This window comes from Typopeltis vanoorti, chromosome 5 (genome assembly GCF_054136105.1).
Source record: "Typopeltis vanoorti isolate ZY-2024b chromosome 5, IOZ_Tvanoo_1.0, whole genome shotgun sequence".
NCBI classification, from domain to species: Eukaryota; Metazoa; Arthropoda; class Arachnida; order Uropygi; family Thelyphonidae; genus Typopeltis; species Typopeltis vanoorti.
This window is the reverse complement of record NC_143553.1, coordinates 34,708,737-34,727,118: the sequence shown is the minus strand read 5'-3', so window position 1 is coordinate 34,727,118 and position 18,382 is coordinate 34,708,737. Positions and strand designations below refer to the sequence as shown.

General features: G+C 35.3%; 1 protein-coding gene across 2 annotated transcripts in view; it reads right to left on the bottom strand.

Moving 5' to 3' along the window:
- Window positions 1-18,382, bottom strand: part of Mitofilin (inner membrane mitochondrial protein mitofilin) — a 263,003-nt gene that overhangs the window by 239,643 nt on the left and 4,978 nt on the right. For both annotated transcript variants that reach the window (XM_090392343.1, XM_090392344.1), the window contains exon 2: window positions 14,690-14,748. In XM_090392343.1, coding sequence (XP_090248469.1) covers window positions 14,690-14,748 — 59 coding nt within the window. The remainder of the gene's footprint in view (window positions 1-14,689; window positions 14,749-18,382) is intronic.

The following is an 18,382-nucleotide window of genomic DNA, read 5'->3' as shown; positions in this document are numbered from 1 at the left end:
ACAAACGTTCTTGCTTTAAGTACTACTGATCACTCATTAATTAAGGCAATACACAACAATTCTTTATCTTGAGGTATAATATGCACAGTTGTTCATTCCTCCTGCATTCAAATAATTCTTTAGGCACTATAATTCTAATCACAGCTAACGGTAAACTTCAACTTTACAGCCTCTACTACTCTAGTAACCCCGTGCTTTATTTCAAAATTCTGTGTGTCCTTGACAGGTCGGCCCTGAAATTAAATCTCAACTCAAGTATTGCTAGTCTATTTAGTAGTTACTCAGCTGTCTTCCGTAGCTATAATTGTTATTCTACAACTTATTAGCTAACCGCCTCTCGACTAGTAGACTTTATTTAGCTGCTTGAGTGACTTGCCGACTCGCTATTATCGCACTGTGATTCCCGAATGCCGAATACTCCGATTCCAACCTAATGCCAATCCTCTCCTTTCTCTCTCTCTTAATCTATCTAATCTCTTAATTAATTAATAATTTCAGCATTCATTGCTTATATATCCGTTCTTCCCGCCTAAATTATTCTCGTGATTTCTTTCTAAAACTCTTTTCAATAAACCTTCTCCTCACGTGGTGTTCCAAATACATGCTCGCTTACTTACATACGTCTCCATGACAACCAAACAAAATATAATAAAATTGAGGTATTGCGTAATGCTAAACTTCTACAAATAGGAATAAATAGAGAATATTTACATTTCAATTAATGTGCAGTTAAATTATCAACTACAAACTCTTATAATATTAACATAGTAATAAATAAAATAGCTTAATAATATTTAATAGTCTTTTCATTATTAATACATATATCTTTGATTAAATAATTAGATATTAGACAAAATTAAAGTAGTTATATGAATATTAAATTGTAAAATAAGTTGTTTACATTAAATAATATTTGTAATTCTTTTATAAAAAAAAATTAAGGCTCAAAAAAGAAATTTGAGGAATGAATTATACTTTTTACCATAGGTTATTATATTCGATTAGTGCATTTTCGATTAATGTGCCTATTTTAAAGAACGCATTAGATGCATTAATCGAGGGATTGCTGTAACTTCAAAGCTCATTATGATAGATATGTTGCTGGTTGAGTGGGCCTCCCATGATGAGTCTGTTGACTCCATGGGGGTTATCATAAATAATGTGTGTACCATAAGGGATGGTTTAGGATAGATGCTGTTCAGTATTCATTGTTCAAATCATTCCATGAAATAGACAGCTAGTGTAGGAGAAAGAGAACTACCTATTGGTGTACTTTCAATTTATTGGTAAACCTTATTCTGGCATGTGAAGTAGCTAGAGTGAAAGACAATCTGCTGGAAAGTCTTGCTTGAGGAAGTCAAACAAGACTTTCCATTACATATTGTCAAAGGCAGCAGTTGTGGTTCCCAACTTAATTTAATCACAGAACCCTTTTTACCATGATAAAAAAATTTTGGAACCCTGATAATTTTTACTAATTATAAAAAAAAAACAAATCAAGAAATCAAAAATAATTTATTTTAAAAAAAAATTAATAATTGAAAAGCAAATATTATTAATTAAAACTGGCAATTAATGTGATGGATAACACTACTTATTTTCTTTCAATATTCTTTCAACATTTGGTTTAAATGTGTACAGCTGAATTTTAATATCAGGAATGGCATCCAACTTACTTTTGAATTTGATTTTTGTCACAATGCAGAGTGAAGATCCATTTCCACACAAATGTGGTACGAACTAAACGCCAACAACTAATGAATTGCCTTTTTGAATAATTTTGGATATTCTTCTTTTAAGTCACACCGAAACTTGTTTAATGAAACTTCATTAAATTTAACTTTTATTTGGCTGTTTGATGTCAGGTCGATGAAATTTTCATATTCTGAAGTAGATAGTTCCTCTGGTTTTTATTTAATATTGAAAGGATTGAAAACACAATATGAGAGTGGTCTGATAAGTTCTCAGCCTAATAATGAAAAATCGAATTCATAATTTCAAAATTATTATATTTTTCAACATAATCTCCCTTAAGACTAATACATTTATTCCAGCGATGCTCCAGCGCCATTATCAAGTCCTGTAGTGGTTCTCAGTAAGATCTGCAAAATACCCCTCTACAGCTGCAATCACCTATTGATTCGAAGAAAAAAGCTGACCAGTGAGTAAGATGTTTAGTTTTGAGAAGAGAGAGAAGTCAGAGGGAGCTAAATCTGGGGAATAGGGTGGACGTTCCAACAATTCATAGTGCAGATCCCTTAATTTTCCCATTGCCAGAACACTTTTGTGGGCAGGTGCACTGTCCTGATGAAAGATGATTTTTTTTTCCTGCAAACCGGATATTTTCTCACGAATTTTTTTGTCTAGTCTAGTTAAAAGATCGGAATAATATTCACCAGTTACTGTTTTACACTTTTCAAGATAATTAATAAACAAAATGCCCTTAGCATCCCAAAACACCGATGTCATGACCTTTCCTGCTGATGGAACCGACTTTGTCTTCTTTGGCACTGAACAACCGGCTTCTGTCCACTGTTTTGACTGCTGTTTGGATTCTGGTGTGTAAAGGTGAATCCAAGTCTCATCCACAGTAATAAAGCAACGCTTCTTGTTAAAACACTCCAAGCACTGTTCAGAGATTTTCATGCAAATGCGTTTTTTATCTGCTGTGAGCAAGCACGGCACCCATCTTGTGCAAAGCTTTTTCATTTGCAATTCTTCATGCAAAATATATCCTACACGTACTTTTGAAATGCCTATAGTCTCAGCAATTTTACGCACTTTAACTCACCAGTCACCCAATATCATATTGTGCACTTGATCAATGATTTCTGGTGTTGTTACACTTTTTGGATGTCCTTCACATGGATCATCTTCAAGGCTGGTATTTCCACGTTTAAACTCAGCAGCTAATTTCTTAATTGTCGAAAACGAAGGAGCAGAGTGCCCATAAACTTTTATGAAATTCAAATGAATTTATTTTGGCGTTAAACCTTCTTTTACAAAGAATTTTATAACTGCACGATATTCAATTTTATCCATTTCAGGGGATACAGACAACCCTTTTGCTTCAGACAGCAGTATAAAACAAACTACTTAATAGAATGACTTGCAATCTCACATAGATGCTTATGACAGATGTACCAACTTAGAAAAAAAATCTTGCCAATAGTGTTGCCATCTATGGTCGAGGCCGAGAATATTTCAGACCACCATCATAGTTACTATTATCTTTTAGTAGAGGAAAGTATTCATTTAATGCCACATTTATTGATTTTAGATGATAAATAATTTCTTTTTGAATTTCCTTGTTTGATTCCTGTAAAACGTCATTCAAAGTTGAAAATCTTTTGTGCTGAAAATATTTACATTTTTTCCTTCAAGGGAGGGAGAAACATCATTCAATTCTGTGAATATATCTGCCAGCTAATCAATTTGATTCAACCACGAAACTTTTCTAAAGCAATCTGCTAATACAAATTTGTAACTGTATAAGACTATGATGAGTTCTTGTAATTCAAACAATCTGACAAGAACTCTGCCATGTGACAGCCATCTAATTTCAGTATGTACCAGCAAAGATGTATGTTGACTGCCCATATCTCACATATAATTTTGAATAACTTCGTGAAAACATGTTTTCAAGAAGTTAATATTATAATTTCCACTGCTTCATCTAAAATACATTTTAAAGATGAAGGATTATTTCATGCAACCAGTGCATGTCTATGAAGAACACAGTGACTACTCATAGATGTTTTAGCAACTTTTTATTTTGCGTTATTATGCTGCCCCTTTCACAGGTCCTATCATTGACTTCGCACCATCGCTACATACATCGACACATTTCTCGAAACTTATTCCCCGAGTCATCATAAAATCATCAATATATTTAAATATCATTTCTGTTGTAATAATTTGTAAATTTTCACAGAGTAACATGTCTTCTTCAATAGAATGATTGTAGTAATAACGAACAAAAACTAATAAAATCGATAAGTTTGCAATCCTGGTGTCTCATCCAAATGTAAAGAGTACTCATCACATGACTGAAGTCTTAAAATAAGTTCCTGCTCAATATCCTCAACCATATCATGAATTCTGCATGAAGCTGTATTATTTGAGAAAGAAATTTTATCGCTCTGTTGACAGGATTTCTCACCGAACATACACTGAACAACATCTTTGATGCATGGTTTTATGAGTTTTGGAAACTGTATGTGCTTCATCCCTGCGAGCATATACAGTAGCATACTTTGTAGAAGCCATTGTTACCCTTTCGTTAACCAACATTTTCAACATAAAATGTTCAGTTTTGTCAAGAGACTCAAGTTTTCTTTCAAAAAATTTCACATTTTTATTTTTATATTCTGAATGGTTCATTTTGAAATGTCTGCACAATTTAGCTGGTGCTAACAAACTATTTGATAAGATCTTATTGCATAATATACATACAGTATCAGGGGCATCGGGATTTCCTGAATCCAAGTAATAAATAACTCAAGTCGTATTTATGTTTTTTTTTATGACAGTAATGTTTTGTAGAATTGACAAACAATACTTCTCTTTTTCTTGATTCATCTGCTACACAGGTAATGCTAGTGCCTTAATCTGTATTTTCATCACTATCTACTTTACCAGTTTCTTGTTGCCAGAAACATGTGAACTGCTTGGCTAGCTACACTTTTTTTAATGCTTCTTCTCTCAACCAATCCGTGATATTTTAATTTGGGGTATACACAATCATTATATAAATTTATATGATGTCCACTTTATTTTTATAGGAGAAGTACACACGACATCACAAAATGATTGTAGTACAAAACACCATCAATCTATGATGGGATGATTTCTTAAGGGGAAATGACTCAGCTAGTGGTAGGAGAATTGAATGCAAGTATTCGATTCATTCATCCATCACTTGACTGAATGGATTTTGTTGAAATTTTGGAAACTTTATTTAAATAAATTTTTCATACATATTTTAAACTATTCATTAGAGCTCAAAAACTAATTTATTGCGGAACCCCAAATTTTATTGGCAGAATCCTAGGGTTCCACAGAATACAAGTTGGGAACTTCTGGTCTATGGGAACATATAAGGGAACACTTGTGAATAAAGACACAATATGTAAGCTGAAATGCAGATCATCTAGACAAAGATGAAGATCTGATATGTTTGCTTTGAAATGAGAACTATTCTTGATAAATGAAGAGGGCTTTCCCATGAATGCTGAAAGTAATTTAGAAACACTTTTAGCAATTTTGTAGCAAGGAGAGTCTATGCAGTCTGTCCCAGGATGTAATGGAATGAATTAATTTCTTGTTAAAGTTAATTAATTAATGATCTTCTCAAGTATTTTGTTAGAACCTTAATGTATTTCAACTGTGTCACTTTATATCATGCAGGTGTAGTTCAATCATTTTCATTGTTTTCATAGTTGATTCTTCATCCTTTGGTTTTTGTTATAGTTGTTTAATTTGAAAGTCATGCTGAAGATATCCTTGATAGTGAAGTAAAAATGCTTTGCTAAGAAAAAAAATTATGTAAATAAATCCACATTAAATTTATTAAATTATCATGGTTTATATTCCAATTTATCAACTTATTTCATTATTTATCATCTGGTTTCTGATGTTGTAAGGTCTTGTTTTCATTTGCTGGCCTCGGATTTTTTGTTTATGGAGAACTATGGATTGCAGGGAAACTGAGATATCCATCTTATCTATTAATGGATCTGGAAGCATCCTTGATTTTCTGCAATGCATTCCATTATGATTTTTACTAGTGGATTCTCATTTAGTGGAACAATTTTTGATATATCATCAGGAGTGAGCCAATATCAATTTTTCTCTTTGATATGCTCTAGAGAGACAGCAAGCATATCATGCCATTCAGGAATGTTGTAGTTCTGAGAAGGTGGGAGGGGTGTACGGATTAAGGTCCCTATTGATACATTCTTTATAGCTGCCCTCTCAGTATAAGAGCATCAGGTATGGATTTTCTTTCTAAAACTAAGAAATGAAGGCTATCATCTTACTGATGAAGTAAAAGGAGATATAAAAAGGCAGCAACTTAATTTTTTGTGGCGGATATTGCTACTGCTGTTATATAGTCGCTTCACCTCTTGATAGAGGATACTCAACTCAGTGTTAATTTTTTGCATCTCCTTTTCATCCTTCCACCTATGGCATGCTCTGGATTAGGCCAGGTGATCCCCTTCCCAATTGGGACATTTCGGTGTTTTGCACTCACAGTCTTCATTCTCATGATCTCTACTGCCATATCCAGCACAGATGGCAGATCCACAACAGGCAATCTGAAAATGACCATACTTCCCATATTTAAAGTAGCACAAAAGGTTCAAGATGTAGAACCTAACTGGACACAGATGTCCAGAAGATATCTCAGAAGATAACTTGTGTTCACAGATGTTGGTGGTTTCGGTGGATTGAATGTAAGAACGATGTTCCTGGTCAGAGGAATACTGAGGAGGTCCCACTCCAATATTACACCTCTAGAAAAGCCGAAAAGCTTTGGAGGGGACATGTTTGGTATTCCCCTAATAAGTGTTGTGCAAAGTTGTTTTTCAGATTGCGTGACTCTTACTGCTTAAATAAGAAAGTCTTCAGACTGATTTTGGAGATCCTGCCAGCCTTTCTAGACGAAGGGTAACATTTTTCCAAGTGGATGTTTCTCTCTTGAACATGCTATTAAGAAAAACTATATTTGTTGCCGTCTCCGATGTTTTCTGTTTCATATTATGGTTTCAGAACTTGGTTGGGTCTTTTTGAGTCCCCTGATATATAACAGAATGAAAAATTATTAATTCTCAGGAGGAAGTTGGATCAGAGCCAGAGCTCCCAGCCACTAAAGGAGCCAAGCATAGCACACCCACTTTTCAGCAAATAATGACTGTGCTTGGGAGTCGAATGCAAGGGCGACCTTGGACACTGTTAGATCCTGAATGGAGAACATTACAAGCAAATTCTTTATTCAGGATTTAACATACAAAAATATATTACTAATTAAGGAGATACCTGCATATCAGCACATAATTATGAAAATTTCCTTGTGACATGTGATAATATGTATTCTATATGTGCTATATACTATAGTTCATTCCTGTATAACTGAATTCAGAAGCAGAGAGTTTTGTGTTAAAATAGTGAGAATTGTGTAAGGGAATTGTTAAATTAATTGTAAATCCCATTAAGCTGTCTAGTACATTACGAATTTTCCAAACAGATAATAAGTAGTAATCCAAAATAATCGTATGTAATCTGCATGAGTCGAGCGTAGCGCCGAAGGCTGTACCTATGTGGAAAGTGACGTCAGAACGACTACCTGGACGGTAACCTAACAGATTAGGGAGAGTGTGGGATCACCCAAGGGGCACAAACCGTGAGGTTCGTGCGGTAAAAGACACATTGAATAGAGGCGCACGAAAGGGTGAATAAAAGACGATGCACGCCATATTACAAGGCTTTTTTTTCTTCTTCGGTTCTGGGATTCCAGCTTTGAAGGTCGGGTGATTCGTGAGAGAGCGGTGGGTCGATTACAACGATGTCGGACGACAAGGCCTATTCCTGAGAATGCTTGAAGATTTCCAAGCGAAGCTGACCGTGATATGACGGACTATGCAGAATCGAGGCTTCGCAAAAGTCCCATCATAGAGAACGGAGGAAGTTTCCTGAGAAGCAGTAGGAAACACGCCAAAGTCCGGAAGTGATTCAAGGACAGCGTAGTGCATCGGCGGGCGCAAAAACAGCCAATAGATATATAGGAAAGTAACCCAGATCTACATGTGATAGCATCAAGACAGTCAGAAAGGATCGGGTAATGTAAAGAATTTCATTCTATGTTAAGATCGCTTTGAAGAAAGAGAATTTTGTGTAAATTGTAAGCTAAGGACATTTTACTAGAGAACTTTTAAGTGAGAATTTAATTGAATTAGTTAAACCCCGTGGAACAAAGAGAAATTGTTGATAGGCAGTATTTTAATTGAGAATGACTAGAATTGACTAATGAAATTTATAGAGTATTAATGAAAATATTTAATGTGCATTCAGTGAATAATTTGTGAAAAGAATTATAACCTAGTAGTGTTGTGCTTACACTCAATCTTGTCTTTTCGTAGTTGAAAGATTTAGCTTACTTAACTTCATTGATGTGAGTTAGTATGAAGCTTAATTTGGTGTGAGTTTTGTTCTATTGAATATTTGAATTTTCTTACCTCTAAATGTTCTGTGTTTTTTCCAATAAAATATGTTTCTCCTTATACCTGAGTTTATGCCTGATTACGAATTCAAACCACCACTTATGAAATAGAAACTTTTTGGCGGGAAGGAATTTAGATATTATTGCTTAAGTGAGATTCAGGTCACGACTGCTAACTGAATCTGCACGGCGCTAGCATAAGATTAATTATTGTGCGAATCCCTTTTGAATTTAGAATTATTTCCCTGAACAAGAGTCTCTTCTGTTATAGGATATTGGCTGGCGCAGCATAATATACATTTTGCCAGTATCCAAAAAGGAAATAGTACTGAATTAATATTTAAGAGGCACAAGTGTAGATTAGATAGCGGGCTAATTAGAGATAGAATAAAGTAAAATATAGAGAAAGCAATGACGTAACAACACCATACCAGCACAACAGCAGTCAAGTCTTCAGATGGGGGAAGAAGACTTCACCATAGACCCTTACAGGCAAACCCGCCAGCCGAATGAGCCGATTGCCAAGTAATCTGATACTACCAGGATCCCCCCTTTCTGAATGTCCATGGGTCACATCTCATTGCAGATACAATGGCAAGGCATTGGATTCCAGTAATAGTGGTCTGGAAGACAGGATAGTAAAGAAGACTCAGGAGAAGTAGAGCAAAGAACATAGGATAGAAACAGAATAAAAAAAGAACAAAAGCACAGAAAAAGAATAAGAAAGAATAGGACCAGTGTCATGACTGGGAAGTCTCTTCCACCAGGAACAGGTACTTAACATGAAGGGTAATATCTCAATGCATTCACATTTTCTGCATTTCAGAGAATGAGGATGCATTGAGAATTTGTGGACTGTAGACACTAACAAAACAGGAGAAAGAGGGGTGATATGGCAGATCTACAAACTTCTTAAAGGATCATATAAGATTTTTTTTCATTTTTTTATAAGTAATTTTCTCTCATAACAGTGTGTAATTGGAATGGCTTGCCTTTTGAGGTGGTGAGTGCAGTTAGCATGAATAAATTCAAGAAAAGGTATGATAGTTAGTATTGGTGGATATTGCCTCCTTCAATGAGTCCCTGGCTCTCTGGTAGTCTTTAGTAGTATTAGTAGTAGTAGCAGTAATAATAATAACTTATAAATTGTCTAGATAACAAAGATTCAAACACCCAGGTATTCACAGAACATCTTAAAAAACAGTACTTATTAGTGTCTCTTCACTAGTTTTTGTAATGAAGAGCCACTCTGCACTAACTCTCTCTCTCTTTTTGCAAAGAGCACATTTTTCAGTTTGTATAAAGCAGCTTTAACAACAACCACACTTTTAGTCTCTGTATTTGCAGTGAGTAATCAAATATGTCTAATGAAAATGGGAAAAAAAGACAGCAGAATTCACTCCTCTACTTAATTTCTTGTTAAAGTTAATTAATTAATGATCTTCTTAAAGTATTTTGTTAGAACCTTAATGTATTTCAACTGTCTCACTTTATATCATGCAGGTGTAGTTCAATCATTTTCATTGTTTTCATAGTTGATTCTTCATCCTTTGGTTTCTGTTATAGTTGTTTAATTTGAAAGTCATGATGAAGATATCCTTGATAGTGAGGTGAAAATGCTTTGCTAAGAAAAAAAAATTATGAAAATAAATCCACATTAAATTTATTAAATTATCATGGTTTATATTCCAATTCATCAACTTATTTCATTATTTATTTTTGGAGGGTGTCATCTGTTTCCGATGTTGTAAGGTCTTATTTTCATTTGTTGGCCTTGGATTTTTTGTTTATGGAGAACTGTGGATGGCCGGTGTCCATCATATTTTCTTCCTCAGGAAAAATATCCGAGTATGTCAAAGTGACCTCTCCTAGGGCACTAGGTTAAATATTTTGTTAGAACCTTAATGTTTTTCAATTGTGTCATAGTTATTCACTCAGCCATCAGACAAATGAAGCTTGCACTAATGGCTTTTTTTTAAATGTGACTGTTACCTATATCAGATTAGTATCATAGATGGAATTGTTTTTCTTGCTTTTACATATTATCTGCATTTTTAAATTTATTTTTACATAATCAGTAAACTCTGCTCTATAGACTAAATATTTTCAAGCAACTTAAAGATAATCACAAACATTCGTATCCATGGTGGATTTGAATCTAGAGACTGTTTTTTTTTATATTTTTTTTATGTTGAGCCCATACAAGAGAGGTTGGTCGATCAATACATTAATATTATTATATTACATTAATATAATACATTAATACCGTATATGAGTAATGGGTTGGGAAAGGAGGAACTTGTTTAGATTTGATTTAACAAAGATTGTATTCCTTGAGAAACACATCAGGGGAAGACTGTTCCACAATACAGAAGTAGCAGGGATGGAGAAGGAGAAAAAGAAACTTGCTCTGTGGGTTTCAAGGTGCACTGTGAAGAACATGTTCCAACGAGCTTAGTACTAAGTGGGGGAATTATTGATGATATTTCAGATGAACATTTCCTACCGAAATATTTATAGAATACACATATTGCAGAAACCAAACATCTGTGTGAAAGTGGGAGGAATGAGTTGATAAGAGATGGGTCATTAATAAATCTAATTGCTCTCCCTCTGTACTGAGTCAAGCATTTTGAGGGAGCTGTTGGGGGGGGGGGCACTCTAAATGCAGCAGCAGTATTCAACAGCTGTGCTGATTTGCGATTTGTATAAGGTTAACATCTGTTCAGAGATGAAGTAACGTCTTGAGCTAAAAGAAATACTAGTTCATTTAGAAGCTGAGGATGCAATGATTGTGATGTGTTTATTGGCAAGACATGAGGTGCTCTTTCATCGTTGGCTTCCGTTGTGGCCATCTTTGCTTTGCACGGTAGGTATAGGATCAGGGTAATTCCAAGAAGAGAAATTTCATCTTGCCTGGAAATTTGGGTGTTGTCAAAAGTAATACTAGGAGAAAATGGTTCTTTTTTATGAGAGATAAGACAGAACTGGGTTTTATTTCATTGAAGTTAACGAGGTTATCTCAGCCCAATTGGAGGATGGCTTGGAGATCAGAATTGAGGGTGTGGTGGTTGATGTTCTGTGGGTTGAAGTGAGTTGTGTAGAGTCAAGTTAATCAAATAAAAGGGAGGAGTTTAATGTGGTGTTATCTGCAAAACTGTGTATTGGGTTGGAGGTCAACTGAAGTAGGTCATTGATATATATAGCAGGAAGAAGGTTGGTGACAGGACAGAACCTTGTGGAACAATGCCATGAGTTGAATGGTGAGAGGATAAGGAACCAACCACAATCACACATAGTATGCATCCAGAGAGAATGCTAGCAATCCAACTACTGAAGTTCTGAGACAGACCAAATGATGGCAGTTTGCTTAGTAAGCCTTCGTGCCAGATCCAGTAAAAAGCTTTGGAGATATCAAGTGCAACCACTTGAGATTCACCGAACTTCTCCATGGCATTTGTCCAGAGATGGATAACATATGGCCAGATCTGTTGATCGGCAGTGACAGAATCCATCTGGCAGTCGTTTATTAGGGGGATGCCATTGAAGTAGTGTAGGAGTTGGGAATTGATGATTTTTCCATTACTTTCAGACAGGACTGAGGTGAGTGAGATAGGGCAGTAGTTAGATGGCAGTGATTTGTTGCCCTTCTTGGGAATGGGTTGAATATAGGCTTTGGGATAGATACCAGTTGGGTAAGAGAGCATATACAGGTGACACAGGATAGGAGTCAGGTCTGGTGCACAAACTTTCAGGACAATTGGAGGAATGTCATCAGGGCCGGGAGACTTTTTCGTATCAATATTTGGCAATATTTGGACAGTATTTTTCTGATCTCTTTCTGGCAAAAGAAAAATGACAGGGGTAAGAATGGTGTTGGGCAGAAGTTACGACCAATTACTTTGGCGAGAGACCAAAAGGCTCGGCTGCTAATTTACTGCTTTTTGCTCTTTCAAACTCTGTTTTGGAAGCATTGATAGTTTTTTTGCATCAATTTCAGGCTTGGGTATATGCTCTAAAGTAGGATAGAATTCTTGACACGAGTCAGTCAGAGTATGCTTGATTTTTCATTAGGATACAGGGGGAATTGTATGTTGGGCATCTGGAATGGTTGGAGAGCTTACGATTGTCAGTTATGCATGCATTGGAAGTAAAGTGTGAAACCAGAGATTGGATTTTTCTGTGGGGAGTGATAGAGACAGCAAATGAATTTGACTGAGTGGGGAAGGGATAATTTCAACCAAAGAAGGTCAAAGTTGGGTGCTCTCTGACAAAGTGTCAGAATGGATGTATGCGCAGATGCCACCCTTAGATTGGAAGGAGTTAAAGAGTGTGTAGTTTGGAAGGTTGAGATGAATAGTACTGGGGGGGGGGTGAGATTTGAGTTTCTGCCAAAAAGAGTTGGTGGGGTTTGGCAGATTGAAGATGGTACTAGACACTATTAAGATTGGAGTTGAAGCCACACGTGTTGGTGAAGTGGATATGCAAGGTTCTGTGAGGCATACATTTGGCCGCAAGTCTTGAACATTTTCTCTGCAGTGCCTACATGCTGGTCTCCATGGTGGCTACTAGTGGCATCACTTGATTTTTGCACTAATTTAGCTTGTTTGTAGTCTATGATCCAATTATTTTCTCCATTTTGGCATTTTCTTCTAGCTGTTTTTGAAGTTGATGGCTTTGTTCTTTCTGGGCAAATGTTAGGTCTGGTTGAGCATGAATGCATGATAGAGGGCAAGTGTCCTTGAACTTGTTGTTACTTCCTGTTATTAATTTAGATGTGCTTGTTGGCATGTCACAAGTCACTTTTACGAGGCACAGAAAGTTTGTTCCATCCTTTCTTTTATTTATTGGTGCGAAACGATGGCACCTGAAAAAATGTTTTTAAAATCAAAGTCTCATTCTTCTGCTAATTTGATGTCTTCTTTTAGTGATTTACCATTTTCTGTTGGGAAGTTCAAAATAATGCCGTTGGATTTTTAGTTTTTGGCCTCTGAGTTGTACCATTGACATGATTAGGTCGCGGAGTTCATTTGCAGGCAAGAATAAGTTTTATTTCTTAGAATTACACTGAAATCAAGTCTGTCTTGGTATTAACACATCACAACTAGAATTTCTCTTTTGCTCAGTGCATTACTTTATCTCTGAACAGCTATTAACCTTATAAAAATCAGCCCAAATATTGAATATGGTTCTCATATTGGGGTGGTGTCCTTCTAAGAGCTCAATAAAAAATACTTGACTCAATATAAAAGTCAGCAAATTAGGTTGATTAATGACTTGTCTCTTACCAATTCACTCCATCCACTTTCACACAGATGTATGATTCCCCCCCCCACACACACAAGTTGAGAAAAAAAAATCTATACAATTATTATTATTATGTGATACCTCTAAGGAATTCAAGGACTCATTGAAGGAAGGCACGCTCCTTTACTCCACTACACACATCTCATGGTCTCCCCTACTATTTAATCTTCCAACTACACACAACTCATTGTCTTCTCTAATTAATTCTCCAATCACACACAATGCCATCTACTGCCCATCACCACCACCACCACTACCAACAATAGCATTTTTTGTTTGTAAATTGCATGTGTCCTAATGGCTGATTTGTCTATATGCAGGATGAAAAATTTGAGTTTCTATGAGAAAAAAACCTGCTACCCGCTGTATGAGATAGGCTAATTCACTCTCAATTGAAAAAGCCCATATAAAGATTCCTCTTGTCGTGACAAGAATCAAACTCAGATCTTTTCCAGCTGAAGAACAATGTTCCATTATTAAAAATATTTTAAAAATAAAAAAACATCAGCATTTATCTTAGATATGAAGCGCAGGAATGACGAAATCAGTGGTGGTGTAGCAGTACGGGTGAGTATTCGTAACTTGCAATATAAGAGCCACAGTCGTTAAATTCAATTTATTTAAATAACACTGTGCGTTCAAAAATAACCACAAATAACTACCAAATCCAGGTAGATGGCAACATTTTCCAGTCAACAGGCTATGTTATCAAATCCCACTGAGGCATGCCTGTAAGTGTCTCTGAGTGGGAGATGATTTTCACAGTCCAGTGTAAGACCATAATCTACTCAATGAAGACATGAAGGGCCTGAAGAATATCGTACTCTGGTCTCTAGTACGAATTTTTAAAGACAAATCCAGGAACCTCTAAGAGGATTTTTAGATTATCTAATCTTTAGCCCGCTCTACATTTTTGTGAAGCTCACATGGGTGAGATTCATTAAAAAAAATGCCAACAAGAATCTAACTTCTAATTCTTGGTATCAATTCAATATGCGCTCCAATATGTGAAATTTCTAATGTCAGCAACAAAACCTTAGTCAAAATCAAAGAAAAAAAAATATAGTCATAAATAGTTTAGTCATAAATCATAGAGTACAAATCTGAAGTTTTATCAACATTATAGCTTTCTTTCTGCAGGAATAAAATAGAAAACTATACCCTTTTGAAGATGCCATTGTCGACTGCAATCGACGCCCATTTCTCTTATTTTGAAACTTCTGTAAGAAACAAAGTTTTGTAATTTTCAATCTTAGAAAATAACCATTAACAAGAATGAAATCAATATTAACATTATTACATTATTTAATACACTCAGAAACATCACTAAAGTTTAAAAACAGTAAAACAGTACAAACTACTTAATGCAAGACAGTGAAGGGATCTATTCTTAAGAGAATATTAGCATGAATAAAGAAGAATCAGTCTTGGAAAAAAGACTGATTCACCTTCAAAGAGTGATGAAATAGTGCTTCTCAGGTGCAAAGATTAACAATGCTAGCATGGCAAGGTGAAAGGATTGATTGCATTGGTAGGAATGAATGATTTGAAAGGAGACAAGTATGGTATAAAGGAGGACATGAAAGAATTACTGAAAGTAGCAAAATAGAAGAGTGAATCAACATCACTAAAGTTTAAAAACAGTAAAACAGTACAAACTACTTAATGCAAGACAGTAAAGGGATCTATTCTTAAGAGAATATTAGCATGAATAAAGAAGAATCAGTCTTGGAAAAAAGACTGATTCACCTTCAAAGAGTGATGAAATAGTGCTTCTCAGGTGCAAAGATTAACAATGCTAGCATGACAAGGTGAAAGGATTGATTGCATTGGTAGGAATGAATGATTTGAAAGGAGACAAGCATGGTATAAAGGAGGACATGAAAGAGTTACTGAAAGTAGCAAAATAGAAGAGTGAGTCAATTGCCATGATATGAGAAAGGTAAGTTGAAAAGGAGGGCTGTGATTGGTGTGTTGAGGCTTAAGTGTTGTGAGGACATCATTTTGGAAGTTTAATGGAATATATACAGCACTCAGAAAGGATTAAAATTAATTTTGATGCTTCCAATATTTCATCTCTGTCACTGAGACATCTTCAGGGATTACAAAAAAACTATTGTAACACATACTATATAAAACAACACAATACAATATTAATGTTTCCCAAATTTTTGGAAGTTTTATGCAACTGTATTTATTTAAATTCAGTTGATTTCTGAGTGCTGCCAGAGATTCTAGAAACAGTCTTTCTTTTTTGAATTTACTATGGTAGACCATGGTGATTCTTCCATGAGATCCTGTGGATTGTATCCAAAACATGGCCTGCAAGGCCAGATTGACCACAGCCGTGATTGCAGATGTATGATTTGTGTTCTTCTAAGCAGATGGTTGCCGATCTACCAGTCTGTCCAACCTATCTACCAGTCTGTTCTACCAAAGTAAGCCAGCTCGCAGGAGCAAGGTACTTTAGAAACTCCAGGCACTGAGAGAGGAGAGAGCTGATCTTTGGTAGAACAGATAAGGGTAGCAAGTTTACGGTGGGGCTTAAATGCTATGTGGAGGTTGTACTTTTTTTAAGGATCTGGCTATTTTTTCTGATGTGCCATGGATGTAAGGGTGCAATGGGGAAGGAACTGATTTTTTTTTTTTTAAATTCTGTAATCATAGCCATTGGAAAGGAAGGTGTTGTGTATGTGTTGAGTTCAGTTGAAAGGGCGGTTCCACAGGAACAAAGATTCTGGGCTCTCTTGGTTAGAGTTTTAATAATGCCATATTGTTGAGAGGGATGGTGGTGGGAGAGTTTGTGAATGTATCTGCCTCAGTGAGTAGGTTTTCTATATACAGTGAAGGAAAGGTTACCATTAGGAAGGCGTGTTACTAAGGTGTCTAGGAAGGGTAAACTATTGTTATTTTCCTTTTCCATCATAAACTGAATTCTTGGATGTAGACTGTTTAGGTGAGAAGAAGAAGAAGTCTACTGTGTCTGGGCCATGAGGCCAAATAGAGAACACATCATCTACATATCTTAGCCAGATACAAGGTTTGAGAGGGGCTGAGTCTATGGTTCATCAGAAAAACTAGAACTATTGGGTGGTGCAGGGGGGGGGGGGGGAACTGCTGAGTGAGTGTGAGAATGTACAAAAAAGTTAGACAGCTAAGCAGTAAGTTAGCCAAAGTTAGTTTAGATGGTAACAAAGAGTGGTATAGTCAATATACCAGAATTAACAGAATGGTATAGTTAATATAAAGCAAAAGGAAAGCTGTTGGACTCAGGACACTGCTTGGAGCAATGGTATAGCTTGAAAAACAGCAATTAAATGGGCATTTAAGGGAAGTAATAGCAGACTGCATACTAAGAGCTAGGAGGATAAATCAAGTGGGAGTCAAATGGATGAACAGCATTATTAAACAGAAAAAAAAAATGTGAAAAGAATTCAGAGAGAAAGGTGGTCAGCAGGCATATGAGAAGTGCAAGCACAGGCCAGAAGGGTGCCCTATATGGAAAAGGAAGCAAAATCAGAGTATGAGACGAAATTAACTGTGCAGACAAAAGGATTTGAGTGAGGTGATGATCGATAGAAACGTAAAGTTTAGGGGACATATTGCAAAGGGTGAATTCAGGTAACCAAGAGGATTGAAGAAATACTGAGAAGGCCACTGACCAACAGGAATAGAGAATTGCATGTCTGCACAATTCTTCGAGTACAATTCATCCCCATATAATTCATTGTGGACAGCATGCTTTGCAGGAAGATTCATCACAGGGAAAATTAATTGTGAGAAAATTTAAATAACATTGTAATGATATATGAAATATTAATGCAAGGCAAAACATAATTTAGAAAAATGTTTTTCTATATTATTTATTCAATTAGATTTCATTTAGCTTTTTTTAAATAATATTTTTATTCTGTATAAAGTGAAATTAATATTTCATGCAATACTGATCGGTGAATTCCCTAATTTTGTTTATTTCTTAAAATATTAATTTTTTTCTTCTTACTTAGATACTAAAGACTCTGTAAATGGGATATTTTGTGATAGAGTAGTTAGGGAGTAAGAGCACCAAATTTAAGAATGTTTATTAATTTTTACAATCTTTCACTATTTTCTGTGCACTTAAGACACTCATCCAGATGCGATTATTTTTTTCCCACTGAACTAATTCAGAAGATGAGGTGCTTTCAATTATAGGACATCCATGTACTTTGGAACTAACCACATTTCCTGCATAGAAGAGATTTTGAAAGCTTATTGTTTTACAGGGATAATGTAAGACTATATGTGCACCTCTGAGTAATCAATATTAAAGGAAGTGATAGTCAAATGACATAAATCCATTCATGGTGTAAATCAGCTGTGTGTAATTACTTACACACAATACATTTTTTTTTGTTCTCACATAAAACTTGATCCAAGATAATTATTTTTGTCAAACAATAATTTTATAAGTTAATGAAAATTTGAAAATTTAAATTTGAAAATTTAAAAAAAAACAAAAAGGGCTCCATGTGTTACAAATTAAGTTTTATTTTTTATTCATAATCATAGTTTAAAGAATACTTCACAGCTTGAGTGAAGATCTGCACTTTTATGGTTTTGCTTTATGCAGAACAATATAAAAATCTTTAATCATATCACAAAATGCATAATCTTTATAATCTAATTTTTTTTCTTTTTTTCTTTGGTGCTTTAACTTTCTTGGTTTTCCAGAATTACTCATTACAAATTAAAATAAGAAGTTATGAAGTTTATTGCTATCTACATATATATGTAGGTTATACTTTTTTAAATTCTTGGCTATTTTTTCGGATGTGCCACGGATGTAGGGTATGGTGATGGCATTTTTAACCT